This window comes from Grampus griseus (genome assembly GCF_964374135.1).
Source record: "Grampus griseus genome assembly, chromosome: 20".
Classification (NCBI taxonomy): Eukaryota; Metazoa; Chordata; class Mammalia; order Artiodactyla; family Delphinidae; genus Grampus; species Grampus griseus.
In genome coordinates this window covers 15,905,113-15,923,353 of record NC_139014.1, presented here as the reverse complement: position 1 = coordinate 15,923,353, position 18,241 = coordinate 15,905,113, and the positions used below count along the sequence as shown (strand labels likewise).

General features: G+C 35.0%; 1 protein-coding gene across 9 annotated transcripts in view; it reads right to left on the bottom strand.

Annotated features, from left to right (window-relative positions):
• Nucleotides 1–18,241, bottom strand: part of CDC27 (cell division cycle 27) — a 58,889-nt gene that overhangs the window by 12,528 nt on the left and 28,120 nt on the right. For 3 of the 9 annotated variants that reach the window (XR_014298382.1, XM_082679972.1, XM_082679976.1), the window contains exons 7-14: nt 17,937–18,148; nt 16,642–16,756; nt 14,194–14,327; nt 6,082–6,181; nt 4,649–4,856; nt 4,264–4,436; nt 1,279–1,431; nt 162–370 (exon numbers count right to left, since the gene is read on the bottom strand). Coding sequence is in view for 8 of the 9 variants with exons in the window: in XM_082679972.1 (XP_082536098.1) it covers nt 162–370; nt 1,279–1,431; nt 4,264–4,436; nt 4,649–4,856; nt 6,082–6,181; nt 14,194–14,327; nt 16,642–16,756; nt 17,937–18,148 (1,304 nt within the window). In the remaining variant the exon portion in view is untranslated. The remainder of the gene's footprint in view (nt 1–161; nt 371–1,278; nt 1,432–4,263; nt 4,437–4,648; nt 4,857–6,081; nt 6,182–14,193; nt 14,328–16,641; nt 16,757–17,936; nt 18,149–18,241) is intronic. The other 6 variants (XM_082679974.1, XM_082679977.1, XM_082679975.1 and 3 more) reach the window with 4 other exon arrangements.

Below are 18,241 nucleotides of genomic sequence, written 5' to 3'. Positions count from 1 at the left end.
CACATAAAAAACCATTTTGGTTAGAAGTTATCAACTAGTAGGTATTCTCAAGTATTAGTTAGTAATCAAATTCATGACAACAAAGAGATATCTAATAAGAAAAATTACTGAGTATCAGCCCCATCAATAAGACACTGCCTTTGCACTTTGTTAGCACTTACCATGCATTATAATGTCTAGGATTGACTCTGATAGCATTTCGAAAACAAGCTAATGCTTTGTCTAATTCTTCAGTTAACACAAACTCATGCCCTAATAGAGTATAGGCATAAGCATAATTTGGATCAACCTGGATAGCTCTCTGGAAGAATTTAATCGCAATATCATGTTCCCGTTGCAAACTGAAACAGTTCCCTGCAGCACACCAGGCCTTAAAAAAATGGAAACAAGAACCAAATGCACAATTAAAATTTTGTTTTATTTTTTTCTAACAAAAGCAATCTATGACTAAAATCAAGACTCAGATCTTATTTAGAACAGAAAGACAGCAATTGAAAGAGTTTTAATATAGTCAATCCTCATTCATGGATTCCATATTGGCAAATTTGTCTACTTTCTAAAATTTATTTGTAAAACCAAAATCAATACTTGCAGTGCTTTAGTGATCACTGGTGGATCCAAGTGTGATATGTGTGTGTGTACTTCCCCTAGGAGCAATGGTTCAGTATTTGCCAATTCAGTGTTCATGGAGACTACAGAAGCTTAAATATGTTACAGAAGTACCACTAAATATTCTTGAGGTGCACAGAAATAAAATCCTTATAGGACTGAAACATGTAAACTGCGCCTATGTCTTAAAATGACAGTTAAAATTATTATTTTAATTTAAAATGAGCACTTTAAAAAAATCTCTATTTCTGTTTAATGAACTCTACTCTTGGTGACAACAGCAATTATAACAAAACCAAATCTTGATTAATCCTGAATGAAAAATCTGCTTTATGATTTTTCTATTTGTGAATCTGCACCATATACTCTAGGATTTCCCCTTCTTCTCTGAGTCCCTGCCAATACAGAAGAATACGAAAATAAGTGTGGGTGATACTAAATGAATGATTTGGGTCATTTCCGTTTGGTAAAGATGATCAAAAGATAGCTACAGGGAATTCCCTGGTGGTTCGGTGGTTAGGACTCTGCACTCTCACTGCCTAGGGCCTGGGTTCACTCCCTGGTCAGGGAACTAAAATCCCACAAGCTGAGCTGGTGAGGCAAAAAAAATAAAATAAAATAAAAATAAAAAAAGATAGCCACATAAGCAAAGTGTTTCAGTTAATTTACCTCTGGTGAATTTTTATCCATATCTGTTAAGTCTTTCGAAAGAACTGAAAGAGCAACATCCTTTTGAAGATGCCAAAGTGTTGTAGAGTAGATCTCCATGCCTTCGACTCTGTAATTCTCAATTCTTCTAACCTCTGAGAATATTCTTTCAGCCTGAAATATAAAAACTAGTAAGGGGAAAACAAGTTGATACAATTTACATATACAGAGGGAGAGTGCTGGGCACTGTTCTCATAGGACCTAAACGCTGCCTTGTTTTACAGTGTTTATGTGAACTAGTATTGATACTAACACATGGCCAAATTGAGCAACCTTCCATGGTAGGTCAAATATTGATGTAATCATATTCACACTTAACCTAGTTTTTATAAACAAGTTATGGCAGGAACATGAATTCTGAAAAGAAAATTTGTTTCCACCAAAAAGACAGAAGAGAGATCTATACAAAGTTAATAATTTAAAAAGAAGTCAATTATTTTATTCTCAAAAAACACTATTCCATGTTTTAATTATGGCTTTATAGAATAACTCTCAGGAAAGGTGAGAGAAGAATGACCTGTGTAATACAAAACCTATTTTTGTACTGATTATTAAGAGGTTGAGCTGAAAACTTCAGGGGAAAAACAGGCTTGGCTGGCCACCAACCCTATGGCATGTTGAGCACTGAATATTTTCATCAATGTCTTACCTGCTAGGAACTATAGTCCCTGCCTAGTATAATTCCCTTTTCTTCTGCAGCACTCTCTTGACTTTAGGGTCCCTTCTCAGCTACCAGGTCAAAGTTTTTCCTCACCACACTCAAAGCTTCCAGAACTGTGCTTCTCTCCCCTGAAGTTTGAGGCTTTGGGTTATGTAGCTCCCCAGTTTATCAATTCAGTAAGTTAAAAATTCTGAAAGTCAAGTTTAGTTTAGAATAAGGAATATCTGGTCTACTCTTAATGAAATGAAGATGACAAACTATGGAAACAGAATTTATAAAACTAGAAAAATAGGAACAATTCTTACATATGGCCATATACTATTTAAATTTAGCTTAGATTTGTGACTTCCCTGAATCCCTTAAAAGTTATACAGATAAGTTTTTCAAATGGGCATTTTTCAAACAGGCATTGGTTAAGAGAAGACAGACCTAACCACCTGCTAAATACAGGTTTTGGAAACCTTCTGGTTTAAAATTTTTCAGAATCTATTGCTTCCTCTGAAAAGTGACTGTGCCATAGACAAAAAGGAAAATGAAAAAAAAACTTACTAAATTAAGTTGAAACAAAGGCTTTCTTTAGTTAAATATCTGGGTCTACATCTGCTCTATAATTAGGGGTAACAATAAAATTCATGTAAAGTACCTGTGAAACAATAAATAAGAAATAATCCACACAAAGCTTTTACCTGTGTACCAATTAAAAAAACCACAATCCAGCAATGAAAAAGTCTTTCTGTCTACAACTCTTTTTTCTTTAGTACTCAAAATTACAAGATAAATTACAATTTATTACAAGATAGATTACAAAAATTATAAGATAAATTACAATTGTAATTTACAATAAATTTCAATTCTGCATTTATTCTCTACCTGGAAGTACACTTCACCCCTAGAGCTTTGCATGGCTCATTCAGGGAGAAGTAACCTTTTTCTGAGCATGTTTTTTAAAAAATAGCACCATAATTCACTGTCTCCCAATCTCCTTACCATGCCTCATTTTTCTTTCATATGACTTATTGCTATGTCATATGCTTATTGCTATTATTATTGCTATTTCTTTCATATGCTTATTGCCTGTCCTTATATATTTATTGGCTTACAATATGTCTCTTACTAGAAAGTAAGCTCTCTGAAGGCAAGCAATTATCTGTCTAGCTATATTACAGTACAGAATAGAGTCTAGGATACAACATGCACTCAAATATATGCTGAAAGTAATCAGGGCAAATAAGTGACCTTATTATCAACTTTAAATAATTTATGTTAGAGAAATTTTACTAATATATAGGTTTCTTAAAGTTTTTTTTAAACGTTTTTCTAATTTTAAGTTTAGGGGCAGGGGGATGAAGTGCTTTGAAAGAAGAAATGGGGAGTAAATTAGAATTTTCTTTGGCTTTAGGCTAATCATCCTCTCTTTTCCTGATTTAAACAGATAACTTAAGCAACAAATATAATTAAAATTAAAATGATAAAAGCCTTGTAATATGGACATTATGTTCTCCATTACATACAACTTTCTCCATAGTATTAAATTTATAAAACATACTAAATGCCAAAAAGTCATCCCAGTAAGAACTCTATATATATAGTAGAAAGAATTGATTATAAACATCTATTACATGGTAAATACACATTTTCAGATCCAACTAAGTAGAGTACAAATGTTTCACATAAGAATGTATCGATGGGGACCTCCCTGGTGGTCCAGGGGTAAAGAACCCACCTTTCAAGCAGGGGACACGCGTTCCATCTCTGGTCGGGAACTAAGATCCCACATGCTGTGGGGCAACTAAGCCCACGTGCCACAACTATTGAGCTCACGCCTCAAGGAGAGAGTCCGCATGCCACAAACTACAGAGCCCGCGTGCCACAACTAGAGAGAGAATACCTTCCTGCCACAACTAGAGAGACACCCAAGCAGACCATGTGCCGTAACAAAAAGATCCTGCATGCCTCAACAAAGATCCTGTGTGCCCCAACTAAGACCCGACACAAGCCAAAAAAAAAAAAAAAAGGAAAAATAAATTTAAAAAAGAAAAGAATGTATGGATGACTTGGGTTCTCTACAAATCTATCTCAAGTAATCCCAAAGAATTTAAACTACCCCTTAACACAAGAAAGAATTGTGCTCATATATATATATATATATATATATAGTGACAAAATAAATATAGACATTACATAATAAATACTGACCCTTTATATCTAGGCTTCTCAAGCATAAGCATTTTAATTAAATTTAAATTATCTCTAGAAAGGCATATATAACTGTTTTTCATACTTACTTGCATGTACTCTGAAAGTTCAAAATAGGCCCTTCCAATCTGGCACAGGACCCAACCAGTATTGTAGTGGTGAGAAGGTAGGTGGCTCAAGATATTTATAGCTTCTTTGCAGTTGTATGAGCACAAAGCTAAATAACCTTTCCCCATTTCACGAAGAAGGCTCATCAAACCTTCTAGGAGAAAACAATGTAGTAAACAAAGGAGAAAAACACAGTAAAGCAGTCTGGTTTTCTAGAAAGGCTAATTACAAAATAATTCATTAAAAATTCCAACATCTATCCAGAAAAAAATGGAAAGCACTTTAATGAACATAAATAAATTTACTTAAAATAAGTGAATAAAATAAAATAAAATACAAAGAAGACATTAAGCATTTAAAACAGACCTGCTGCTGCTTTCTGTAGATTAAATGCCTGGATCTGAGGTGTGATTGTGGAGATTTTCCCTTCTGAAATGATTGCAGAGTCTAATTTAGTTATTTCTAGGCTATCATTTATGTTAGGTTGAGTTATTCCTCCTTTATTAGTTTTACTTTTTGTTTTTCTGTTTGGGATTTTAGGTGGAAACTTCATTTTTAATTTTTTGCTATTCTCCTGTAACAAGAAGGAAAATCCCACACTTATTATACTCATTTATTTTAGACATCCCCCCAACCCTTTTCTCAAGTATTAGATATAAAATAAACAGTTTTGATTGATCTGTATTTTTCTCAGAAAACAAGTCATCAGTCATTTAATTTGGAACGCAACAATTCTGAAAATAAATCATAGTAACTAACTAGTGTTTAAGGTACATTAGCTTTAAGCATTTCTCTTTATTGAAAGTATATCACTTTTGGGACTTCCCTGGTGGTCCAATGGTTAAGAATCCACCTTCCAATGCAGGAGACGTGGGTTCGATCCCTGGCTGGGGAACTAAGATCCCACATGCCGTGGGGCAACTAGGCCCATGAACCACAACTAGAGAGAAGCCCACGTGCCGCAACTACGAGCCAATGCAGCCAAATAAATAAACAAACATTTTTTTAAAAACCATCATTTTCATTTATTATTTAAAAATAAGAAAGTAAAAAAAAAAAATAATAAGAAAGTAAGTAGATACAACAACTATCTAATTGTCTCAGAGCATTGTAATTTATAAGGTACAAAATTGCTGATCTATATATGTCAAAGTTAAAGACTGTCCATAATATTTGTCAATAGATGAAGAAAATTTACCAAAGGTATAAGTTCCTCCAATTGTGCAAAGAAACGTGCAAAGAAAACACAGAAAATTTCCATTTACTCTTCCCACAACTTTTAGCAATGGTAACATTTGACATAACCGTAGTACACCATCAAATCCAGGAAATTGGAATTGGTACAACACTAGCAACCAAAACTATAGATCTTATTTGGATTTCATCAGTTTTCACATGCACCTTTTAAAAAATTTTGGTGTGTATACTTCAGTATAATTTTGTCACATGTATGGATCTGTGTAATCAACTACCACAATAAAGATATAGGACTGCTCTACCACTACACAAAGAAATTCCCTTGTGCTATGCTGTAAAAGTCACATCCTCCCCTCAGTTCTAGCTCCTAATAACCACTGACCTGCTCTCCATCACTATAATTTTGTAATTTCTACAATGTTATATTTATTAAAGGACCAAGAAAATTTACAAATGTTACAGATGGTCCTCCAAATTAAAAAACATTAAAAAATTTTTAAATAGTCTCCTAATTTATTCATCAGACATTGAGTCATCGATGAACAGAAATTTTAGAGGAGGAAGCATTAAGTAAATGTGATATACAGAAATCTTTAAATTACCTTGGTTGTAGAGCTGTCACTAGTAAAAAGTCGTGAACTTCTTCGAGGCAGTGCATTTGGGGGAGATGTGATAGTGGGGCTCAATACCTGAGGTGTTGTACTAAAAAATTATAAAAGTAGACATTAAAAAAACCCCTCAGTTTATGACCATTAACTATTGTTTCAATTCAAGTATATTAAAAAATAAGCATTCAACATGTTCGCATTCTAAAATTGATGACATCAGTCCTTTTCTCATCCCCCTATGAAAACTCTTATTTAAAAAATGATTCTTGTTATGATAAAATGATAAAAATTATAGCACAGATCTTCACTCTATCTGAAATTGCTAATTTGAACTTAAAACAATCCACATAAAAATTATGGGTCAATAAATAGTAAACACATCTATAAACCAATTATCTCTAGCCCTCATTTGCAACTATAGCAAGTTAGAGAAAAAGAAAAAGAAAGCTGGACATGGACAGTCTAAATGTGGGGTATTTGCCAACAAATAAATACCACTAGAACAATTGATACCTGGGAAGTTATTACCCTGTAAATTCAAACAGCCACACCAAGGGATTATTCTGTTTAGAGCAAAAGGAATCTAATAATCACTTGGATAGATTTTTTTTTTTACTTTAAAGGCAAATCTTAAGATATAAGAATTCTATTCTTGATACACACACTACACATAAAATAGATAAACAAGGATTTACTGTATAGCACAGGGAACTATATTCAGTATCTTATAATAACCTACAATGGAAAAGAATCTGAAAAAGAATATATGTGTATGTATATATATATATATATATGTATGTATGTAAAACAAATCATTTTGCTGTACACCTGAAACTAATACAATTTTGTAAATCAACTATAGTTCAATTACAAAAAAAAGAATTCCATTGTTAGAAAGCAAGCAGATTTAAACCTCAAATTATCTAATTGACAGTAAGTCTATGGACTAAACTATTTACAGTTTATACAGCTTATGGGAAATCCTACTTATTACCTGAGTCTGGGTCAAAGAAGCTTCTGAAAATAAAAGAGAAGCTGACCAGTGAATAAAAGAATGCACAGGCTTTCAAAGATACAATCTCAATGTAGAGATTTCAGCAAGTGAGGTCATTTGGGTTGACCAATTTACTTTTTAATGATAATTTTTTTATTAATACTATTTTTTTTAGCACAGTTTAAGGTTCACAGCAAAACTGAGGGGAAGGTGCAGAGAATTTCTATATACTCCCTGCTCCCACACATGCACAGCCTCCCCCGTTATCAGCATCCCCCACCAAAGTGGAACAATGTTACAGTTGATGAATCTACAGTGACTATCACATTGTCACTCACTGATAATCATCCAAAGCCCATAGTTTACCTTAGAGGTCACTCTTGGTTTTGTATATTCTATGGGTTTGGAAAAATGTATTATGACATGCATCCATCATTATATTATCATACAGAATGTTTTCACTGCCCTAAAAATCCTCTGTGCTCTGCCTACTCATCCCTCCTCCTTCCTTGGCAACTACTTACCTTTTTACTGTTTCCATAGTTTTGCCTTTTCCAGAAACCTATTCATTTTTAAAAGTACCATTATCCTTTACTTGGCAGGAACAACTATGTGTCATTTATACTATACATGTAAGCTATATTTTGTCAATAAGATTACGTAACTATAGAAAAGACTTTTGCCTGAGAAGTAGGAGGGAATAACTTCATAGTATGGAGCAGTTTATAGGGAGGACAAGCCTGAGAAAGATGCTGAGCTTGCTTTAAACAGGCAAAAGGCTACATGAGGGTAACATACATCTTGTGGGGGTAGAAGTAAAAATAATAAGAGAGTTCTGGGGCTAGGAGGTTAAAGAAGACATCCCTGTATTATAATTTTCATTAGGGTTCTGTTAGCTCCAAAGGGCCATCTGACAAAATAAAAAACTCAAAGTCTGACAGGCACCAGAAAAGTGAAACAGGATACTGCATCTGTTTAACTAGGAGTTTGACACTGAAAGGCATGTGCTCCAGAATCAGACTGTTGAAGTTTAAAATCAGGTTCTACCACTTACTACTTAATTTGACTATGTGCCAATTATATGAAATACCATTTAAAAAAGTTTTTGTAAACAGCATCATCTTATGGCTTTGCAATAAAATATGAAACATCCTAGTAATTATAGGAAAATGCCTTGGAAAGGTTACAGAAATGATTTTTAGAGGTTAACATGTGGAGAAAACGATGACCCACAAACTTTCTTGGGTGATTTAGCTAAGAGTACTAAATAAAAGAACAGACTTCTACCAATTATGATAGAGTAATATGGAATTATTTATTCCAGATTTATTCTCCCATCTTAATCAACTATAATACTGAACAAAATATATGAAACAATGTTTTTCAGACACTGGACAGCAGGTAGCACATGCCTGAGGAAAGTTCTGAGGATGCAGGGCAGGGAAGGGGAACACAACTAGAGCTCAGTGGACTCCGTGTGTTGAGAAGAAAATGTTGAGAATTCAGGGAAGCCAAGGCAGTTAGAATCTGCAGGTTGTAGCACCAGAAAGGAGAGTGCTACAAAGAGGGGAGCTCCAAAGATCTGTAAGAGGTTTCCTTAGAGTCTTCAGTTGAAAACTGACCAGTGCAGGTGTTTGAGTGTTGTATGATAATTTGCCTAGTCTTGTCCCAAGTTGTTGATAGGGAGCTTTTAAATCTTCAGAATTTCCCAAGTGATATCTTTGTTACTCATTGTGGGTGTCTGGGACCATGCCTAAGTTTATGCTAATGAAGTGACTCATGGTGGGGTCCTAGATAGTTTCAGGATGGGGGGCTGGCCATATTGGAAAGATTAACCATGTGATTAGAGGACTGGACTTTGAGCTAGGTGATATTAGCCTGACCTCCTCCAGGAAGGGGAAGGTGGCTGGAGACTAAGTTCATTCAAGGGATCAATGACACAATATATCATGCCTATGTAATAAAACCCATTAAAAACTCTGAACATCAAATCTTGGTTGAGTTTCCTGGTTGATGAACACACAGATATGCCGAGAGGGTGACATCTCGATTCCACATGGAGACAGAGGCTCTTGTATTCAGTACTCTCCCAGATCTTAACTTATGGGTCTCATTTGTCTGGTCCTGCTCTGTATCTTTTATAATAAAACTGTAATTTTAAGTATAGCACTCTCCTAGATTCTGTAAGTTGTTCTAGCAAATTATCAAACCTGAGGGGCTAGCATGAATCCTCAAATTTGTAGCCAGTTGGCTAGAAGTGTGAGTGGCCTGGGGAACCCCTGAGCTTGTAACTGGCAAGTCAGTAAGACTTGATGACAGTCTTGTTGGGACTGTGACCATAGCCTGCAAAATCTATGCTAAGTCTGGGTAGTTAGCATCAGAATTGCTTTACAGTATTGCAGTGAGGAAACTACCAGAATGTGGTGAAAGAACTACTGAAAAGGAGCAGGCAGAACAATTCTTGGAGCTCACCTTGGTCTGGGAATGGCTCATATATTCAATAGCCAGAGTGAAAAAACCTCATACTAAACAGAACATTGAGTAGAGTATTCAAAGTGGGGCAAAATTAATCCAGACTAAAGGCTGCTCTTGTCCCACCGAACAAATTAAAAAGCAAAACCTGAAAGGATCAAGCTGTTAACAAGTAATTTAAGTGCATCCCACATATGGTCACCTTATCTTTGATAAAGGAGGCAAGAATATACAATGGAGAAAAGACAGCCTCTTCAATAAGTGGTGCTGGGAAAACTGGACAGCTACATGTAAAAGAATGAAATTAGAACACTCCCTAACACCACACACAAAAATAAACTCAAAATGGATGAAAGACCTAAATGTAAGGCCAAACACTATAAAACTCTTAGAGGAAAACATAGGCAGAACACGCTACGACATAAATCACAGCAAGATCCTTTTTGACCCACCTCCTAGAGAAATGGAAATAAAAACAAAAATAAACAAATGGGACCTAATGAAACTTAAAAGCACAGCAAAGGAAACCATAAACAAGACGAAAAGACAGCCCTCAGAATGGGAGAAAATATTTGCAAACGAAGCAACTGACCAATTAATCTCCAAAATATACAAGCAGCTCATGCAGCTCAATATCAAAAAAACAAACAACCCAATCCAAAAATGGGCAGAAGACCTAAATAGACATTTCTCCAAAGAAGATACACACATTGCCAACAAACACATGAAAGGATGCTCAACATCACTAATCATTAGAAAAATGCAAATCAAAACTACAATGAGGTATCACCTCACACTGGTCAGAATGGCCATCATCAAAAAATCTACAAACAATAAATGCTGGAGAGGGTGTGGAGAAAAGGGAACCCTCTTGCACTGTTGGTGGGAATGTAAATTGATACAGCCACTATGGAGAACAGTATGGAGGTTCCTTAAAAAACTAAAAATAGAACTACCATATGACACAGCAATCCCACTACTGGGCATATACCCTGAGAAAACCATAATTCAAAAAAAGTCATGTACCACAATGTTCATTGCAGCACTATTTACAAGAGTCAGGACATGGAAGCAACCTAAGTGTCCAATGACAGATGAATGGATAAAGAAGATGTGGCACATATATACAATGGAATATTACTCAGCCACAAAAAGAAACAAAATTGAGTTATTTGTAGTGAGGTGGATGGACCTAGAATCTGTCGTACAGAGTAAAGTAAGTCAGAAAGAGAAAAACAAATACCGTATGCTAACACATATATATGGAATCTAAAAAAAAAAATGGTTCTGAAGAACCTAGGGGCAGGACAGGAATAAAGACGCAGATGTAGAGAATGGACTTGAGGACATGGGGAGGGGGAAGGGTAAGCTGGGACGAAGTGAGAGAGTGGCATTGACATATATACACTACCAAATGTAAAACAGATAGCTAGTGAGAAGCAGCTGCATAGCACAAGAAGATAAGCTCAGTGCTTTGTGACCACCTAGAGGGGTGGGATAGGGAGGGTGGGAGGGAGACACAAGAGGGAGGGGATATGGGGTTATGTGTATACGTATAGCTGATTCACTTTGTTATACAGCAGCGACTAACACAACAATGTAAAGCAATTATACTCCAATAAAGATATTAAAAAAAAAATTTAAGTGCATCCCAGAACAAAACTTGAAAAATACTTAAAAGGATACAAAAAGTCCAGCATTCAACCACGTAAAATTTCCAATAACTGGCATACAAAAAAACCCTGGTATGGAAAGAAGCAGAAAAATATAACCTATACTGAAGAGAAAAACCAATCAATAAAAAACAGACACAGTAAGACTTAGTAGTTAAGATCATTAGAAGAGCTACTATAAAATGTAGTTCCATATGTTAAAAAAGGTAGAAGAAAGCACGGGCATGTTAAGGAGAGAACCAAATCAAACTTCTAGAGATGAAAAACAGAATGCCTAAGATAAAATACACACACACACACACACACACACACACACACACACACACACACTGAATGGGATTAACAGCAGATTAGACACTGCAGAAGAAAAGATTCGTTAGCTTGACGACACAGTAGTAAACCCTATCCAAAATGAAAGAGAAGAAAAAGACTGGAAACAAAAAAGAACAGAGTATTAGTGAACTGTGGGACAACTTTAAACAGTCTAATATACATGTACTTAAAGTCCCAGAATGAGAGAGAAGGACATGGACAGAAAAAGTATTTGAAGAAATAATGGCCCCAAATTAGCTAAATTTGATGAAAACTATCAACTTACAGATCCAAGAAGCTCAATGAATTTGAAGGCCAAGAAAGGAGAAAACACACTACAGCACATCATAATCAAATGGCTTAATTATCAGTGATAAAGAAAATATCTTAAGAGTCAGAGAAAAGAGACAGATTACATACATAGAGAAACAAAAATGAGGATGGCAACAGGCTTCTTGTCAGAAGCAATGCAAGCCAGTAGACAGGAACGCAACATCTTTAAAGAAAAAAAAAACTGTCAACTAGAATTCCATACCCAGGACTTCCCTGGTGGTCCAATGGGTAAGACTCCGTGCTCCCAATACATGGGGCCCGGGTTTGATCCCTGGTCGGGGAACTGTTAGATCTCGCATTCATGCCACAACTAAGGGTCCACATGCTGAAACTAAGAAGCCCACATGCTGCAACTAATAAGTCCACATGCCACAACTAAAGATTCCGCATGCCTCAACGAAGATTCTGCATGCTGCAACTAAGACATAGTGCAGCCAAAATAAATAAATATTTAAAAAAAGAATTCAATACCCAGTGAAAATATCTTTCAAAAATAAAAACAAAGGTGAACTTAAAACTTTCTTCTGCATACAAAGGCTGAAAAAAAATTCATTACCAACAGACCTAGACTACAAGAAGTGTTAAAAGAAGTCCTTCAAGATGAAGAAAAAAAAAATACCAAATTGAAATTTGGATCTACAGAAAGAAACAGAGCGCCAGAAACAGTAAATATGTGGGTATCTATAAAACAGACTTCTTTTTCTTATTAAAAAAAAGTCTCTGTTAAAGATAACTATTTAAGGCAGAAACTACAACAATCACTCTAAAGTAAAATATATGACAGCAATAGCATACAGACTGAGAGAGGAGCATGAAAATATACCGTTATAAGGTTTTATACTGTATGTGACATGGTAAAGTATTACGTGAAAGTAGACTTTGATAAGTTAAAATGTGTAATATAAACCCTAAAACGACCTCTAAAAAGACAAAATAAAGAGTAAGTGTTAATAAGGCAATGTTATGGGTTGAATTGTATCTCCAAAAGGATATGTTGAAGCCCTAACCCCTGGTACTGTTAATGTGAACTTTTTTGGAAATATGGTCTTTTTAGATGTAATCAAGTTAAGATGAGGTCATCAGGGTGGGCCCTAAATCAACATGACTGATGTCCTAATAAGAAAAAGGAAATCTGAATACAGAGGCACACAGAGAAGATGGCTATGTGGAGACAGAGGCAAATACTGAGTTGTACTACCACAAAATAAAGAATGCCTGGGGCTACGAGAAGCTAGAAAGATAAGGATCCTCTCCCAGTGGCTTCAGAAGAAGCATGGCCCTGTCTATACCTTGATTTTGGATTACAGCTTCTAGAACTGTAAGTGAATAAATTTCTGTTGTTTTAAGCCACCCAGTTTGTGGTACTTTGTTACAGTAGCTGTAGGAAACTAAAACAAGCAATAAAGAAGATAAAGTGGTATATATCAACAATACCTTAACTTAAAAAAAGAGAAGATAAAATGGAATTAATAATACAAAGAACACAAAATCATTATAGTTGATGCATATTAGTTAGTGTATTTGTTTAAAGTGAAATGTATAATTCAGTAAATTATGTTTATGTATTCTTCAAGACTAGCATATACTTGGCCTGATTAATGCTGCTCTGCAGGAGGCCTCAGGCTCCTTCTCATAACTGAGCCTGAGGCAATCACTGTCACCTGCCTGAGAGCTGGCTCTCATGATGAGACGTACCATCCTGGCATTTTAGAAATATTGAGGCCTTTTATATAGTCAAGGTGTATGCGCACGTACGTCTGTTTTAAGACTTATGGTACATGTTCATTATTTTAGGAGACAAAGTTGGAGCTTTCTCTTAAAATATTAGCTATAATTTATTTTTGAGTCCTTGAACAAGAGAGATCCTACTTAACACCACTTCTGTGTGGAAATGGATTCATTATTTGAAGATTTATTGGAAGATTAGTATTATGATCCGTTTATAGAAATGCATAATAGGGGAAGGCGAGAATAATCTATCTGTACTTGACCAGTGGAGAAGGTCATATAAAAAAAGAAGAAAATTATTTTGGAGGACTGCTCAGAATATCTAGTTCAAACAAATTCATGAGGCAATTAGAGTAAAAAGGTATTTTAGCTAACTCTTGTCTTTACTTGCATAATAATACTCAACTAAAAATTAAACTCGTTTTTCAGTAAGTTAGAAATTTCAAATTTAACATATTCAAAATTTAAAATAGTCATTCTAGAATTCTTGGGACAGTCAAAACCTGCCTAAACTGAAGGATTACAATCATGTTTCACAATAAGAAACAATATCAAATAATGAACAGTATCAAATAATGACACCATAATAAATACCTTGTTTGTGGGCCAGAACTTTGTGTTTGTGCAACAAGAATTGGAGTTACCTCTCGACTGTTTCCACTCTGTGAGAAGACAGACTTTGTTCCAGTTTGGCCGATTCTGGCAACAGACTGTAAAACACAAAAAGTCTAAGGTTTGTGAATTATAAATTGCACTGTAAATGATAAAAGACATCATGATGTGCCCATCTACATTTTCCTAATACAAGATTTCATATTATATACCGTCTGTCATCTGAAAACACAAACTATTAATGTCATTATTTATGTCATTTTAGGTTAATTTAATGTTATATTAGAATGAACATCAGCCTATTTCTTCATATTAACCTCAGTATTTTTACCCTTACACTATCCTTTCATCTTTCAACTTTAGTTTCCAGGGAAAGGCTCAAAATTCCTAGAAGCCATTTATTTATATATCTTTCCCAGTTGGGCTAAATGCTGAAGAACTTTAAGACAGCTACTATTCTCAAGATTTATGATCTAACTTAGTATACATAAAAAAATAATAATACAGCAAGATTTTATATCCCTTCTTTGGCACTTAGTAAAAACAGTTCTAGAGTAATTCAGAGGAGTAGATTAAAAAAAAATCATCTGATTATTTTCCAAATTCTAAGAATATTGCTCTTAGAATTAGCATTTCTTTCTGGTGTGTTCAATCTTCTATTAACTGGTCTCTGCTTGCCCCTTCTCTTTTCTCTAATTTACTACCTTATTTCTATTTATTTTAATCACTTAACCTTTTTTTTTCTTTTTTGGCTGCGCCACACATAATGAGGGATCTTAGTTCCCCAACCAAGGATGAAGCCATGTCCCCTTGCAGTGGAAGCACAGAGTCTTAACCACTGGACCGCGAGGGAGGTCCTCACTTAACTTCTTGATAAAGTGATCTCTGGCTACTGTGTCAGTGGATACTAAAAAATTTTTTTACTACCAAATTAAGATCTTTAGCTACTCTCTCTTTCCCTAGGAGAGCCTGGCCATTCTAACCCTTCAATTATTATTTCTATCACTTGGCCAGAGTCTTTCCTCTATAACTATCCACTGAATATTTTCACCTAATCTACCACTCCCTTCAATAAAACTTTTATAACACTTCCTCCTCTTCCTTCCCCAGATTAGCACCTCTACATTCACACAAGGGACAAAACTTAGTCAACTCTGGTCCTTATTTAGCAAAGTACTATCTACTAAACTCACTACTTGGTTTGATATTTTTAGTTGATACTGCAGGCAGACCTAGAAGTATACCTTTTCCAGGAATGTCTTGTAATAGAACAGAGGCAGAAGAGGTTGAGACAGGAAGAGGTTGAGACTGGGCAATGAAATCATGTAACTGTTCATTGCCTAACTTGTCCTTAATTACTCTGACTCACATGGTTTTGGCCTACTTCACCTGGCATGCTAACCACCATCCTGCTATGCCTTCTCATAACTGTAATAAACTAATTTCCACATTTATATTTCACTCCCATAATAATACAACAGCAGGTAGTTGCCAACTTTTAAAAAATCCTATTTAAAATAATCCACATATTAACTACTTTATAGTCCCTGTTTACCACTCTTGGAGTTCCTATTATCACTCATTAAGAAGCTATCATAGAAAAAAATTTTGCTGACTCTAAGGAAGTTCAGGAGTAAGAGTAAAAACAAAACAAGAAGCAACATGTCTCTCTAGGAGGGTAAAAGGGCTATATCAGTCATTCACATACCAGTTTGACTCATTTAGCTTCCATTTCTTAAACATCTATTAAGCACGGCAATAAGTATTTTACATATAACTAATTTAATTCTTACATAAGATACCCTGCACCACGGATATGTTTTAAATAAACAGCACTTTGGCTTCTACTGCCACAGACTTTAATAAAAGAATATTATAAAAAGAGTCGCAGTTGCAACTCAGTCTTGTTGCAGTATTTACTATAAGGATACTGTGAAATATTTTTCATTTTACTATACATTTATTACATATTTACTCCACCTGTATGAGGATCCACTATAAAAATTTTATTATCAGAAATAGCTGGCTTTATCATGTTAATTAGTAAAATTAAAAAACAAACATAGTGGTGAGGATAAGCAAAAACTATGGCAGGTATAATTTCCATTATTTACCTTCGAAGTGATAGAAACAATCTTAATTTTGTTTTTTAAAAAAAGGAAATTAAAAATCTGAATGTTTATTTAGCTATATGCTGAATTAAACTATACTTGTGAGTTACAAACTTACATGGCCAATAGAGCAACCAGCTTTGTGTCTCCTACTATGACTGGAGGCTATGATAATGACAACTTTCTTTTACATTTAGATAAACTCTTCTAAGGCAACAGCAATTAAAGAAAGTTAGATTCTGAAATTGCCTTTAACAGATTGGAATTTTAAATGAATTTCCTTCATCAATACCAAAACTGTATTTTACACGGAAAATACCTTTTTTGAAGGGGCTCCGGTTGATGGCACGTCAATTACAGAAGATGTATTAGTGTAGTTTTGTAAATAGGATCCATCTCCAGGACTTGGGGTTTCTAATGGCAAAATCCCAAAACTGAGAAGAGGTTGAAATCAAGGTGTCAAAAAGTCATCAAGGCATATATAAAGCAGCAGTATACTTAAATTAGAAGGTCTAAAAGGAAGAGAATGGCAAATCAGTCTTGGGGGCATTTAGGATCTGAGGGGCAGATTAAAAATAAGCTGTGAATGTAGACTATTCCACCCACCATAACTAAAATTTAAAAAAAAAATCAAACAATAAACTACATTGAGCAGCAACTACTGACTCAGGAGATTTATTAGAAATAAAGAAGAGTGGATTTGTAAAAGCTAAGATCCAAATTATCAAATTACTTCAAATTCTTGCAATTTATGGGATTTAGACCCTATTACAGAGAAAATGTCTCCAGAAGCCAATGAACACATCTGTGGATTCAATGAGTTTTGTAATCTCATGGTCATACTATTTTAGTAGCTCCCTGGAACTGGGACCCAACTCATAGTCTGTTTTAACATATAATTTTTTTTTTTTTTTGCGGTACGCGGGCCTCTTACTGTTGTGGCCTCTCCCGCTGCGGAGCACAGGCTCCGGACGTGCAGGCTCAGCGGCCATGGCTCACGGGCCCAGCCGCTCCGCGGCACGTGGGATCTTCCCGAACCGGGGCACGAACCCGTGTCCCCTGCATCGGCAGGCGGACTCTCTCTCAACCACTGCGCCTCCAGGGAAGCCCCTAACATATAATTTTTTATTTTGATTCTTTTGGATATGCTTCCTCTGGGCTGGGTTCCTATATTTATATATACATATATTTCTGATAATTTGACAAAATATTTCATATCAATAGGTGTCAATTCTTCCTTCCCATTTTGGAATACAGTACTTTAACAATAACCACTGCTGTCACTCTGATTATTATCATAAGCAATCCAACATTTTAAGAGGTTCACTGATGCACAGCCATAAACACAGTATTTTTTAATGCATACACCAGCTGAATAATGCATGTTTTAAAATTTTCTCCAATATTTAAGACGGAATTTTTATCACAGGTACTGTATTTCTATTACTTCATTTTCTGAAAATGGAATAGGTTCATTATTGACTTATTAAATACCTCTATTTCCATAATGATTTAGAAGTTGCTGTTCATATTAATTTATATTACTAATATAGGAATTACTATATGATCGTTTAATATTACAGCACATTTTAAAGTATCTTTTATTTGTCTTACCTTGGGGTTAATGGGCTAAGAGCAGCTGGTCCTCCTAATAAACTTCGACCAGTTTTTGGTTTATTTTGAACTTGTTTAGATAATATGGAAGTTCCTGTTCCAAGAGGGACAGTATCTGGTGAAATTACAGCTGAATCAATATAAGACACTGAAGAATCTGTATTCAATGAGTACTTTGAATTGGAAGATTCTAAATTCAATCTGTTTAATTCCTGAAACAGAAAATTTCTACCATGTCATTTATGATACATTATTTAGTTCAGATCATTGATTTTCATTTTCACAATATTTTGAACACTAGTGTA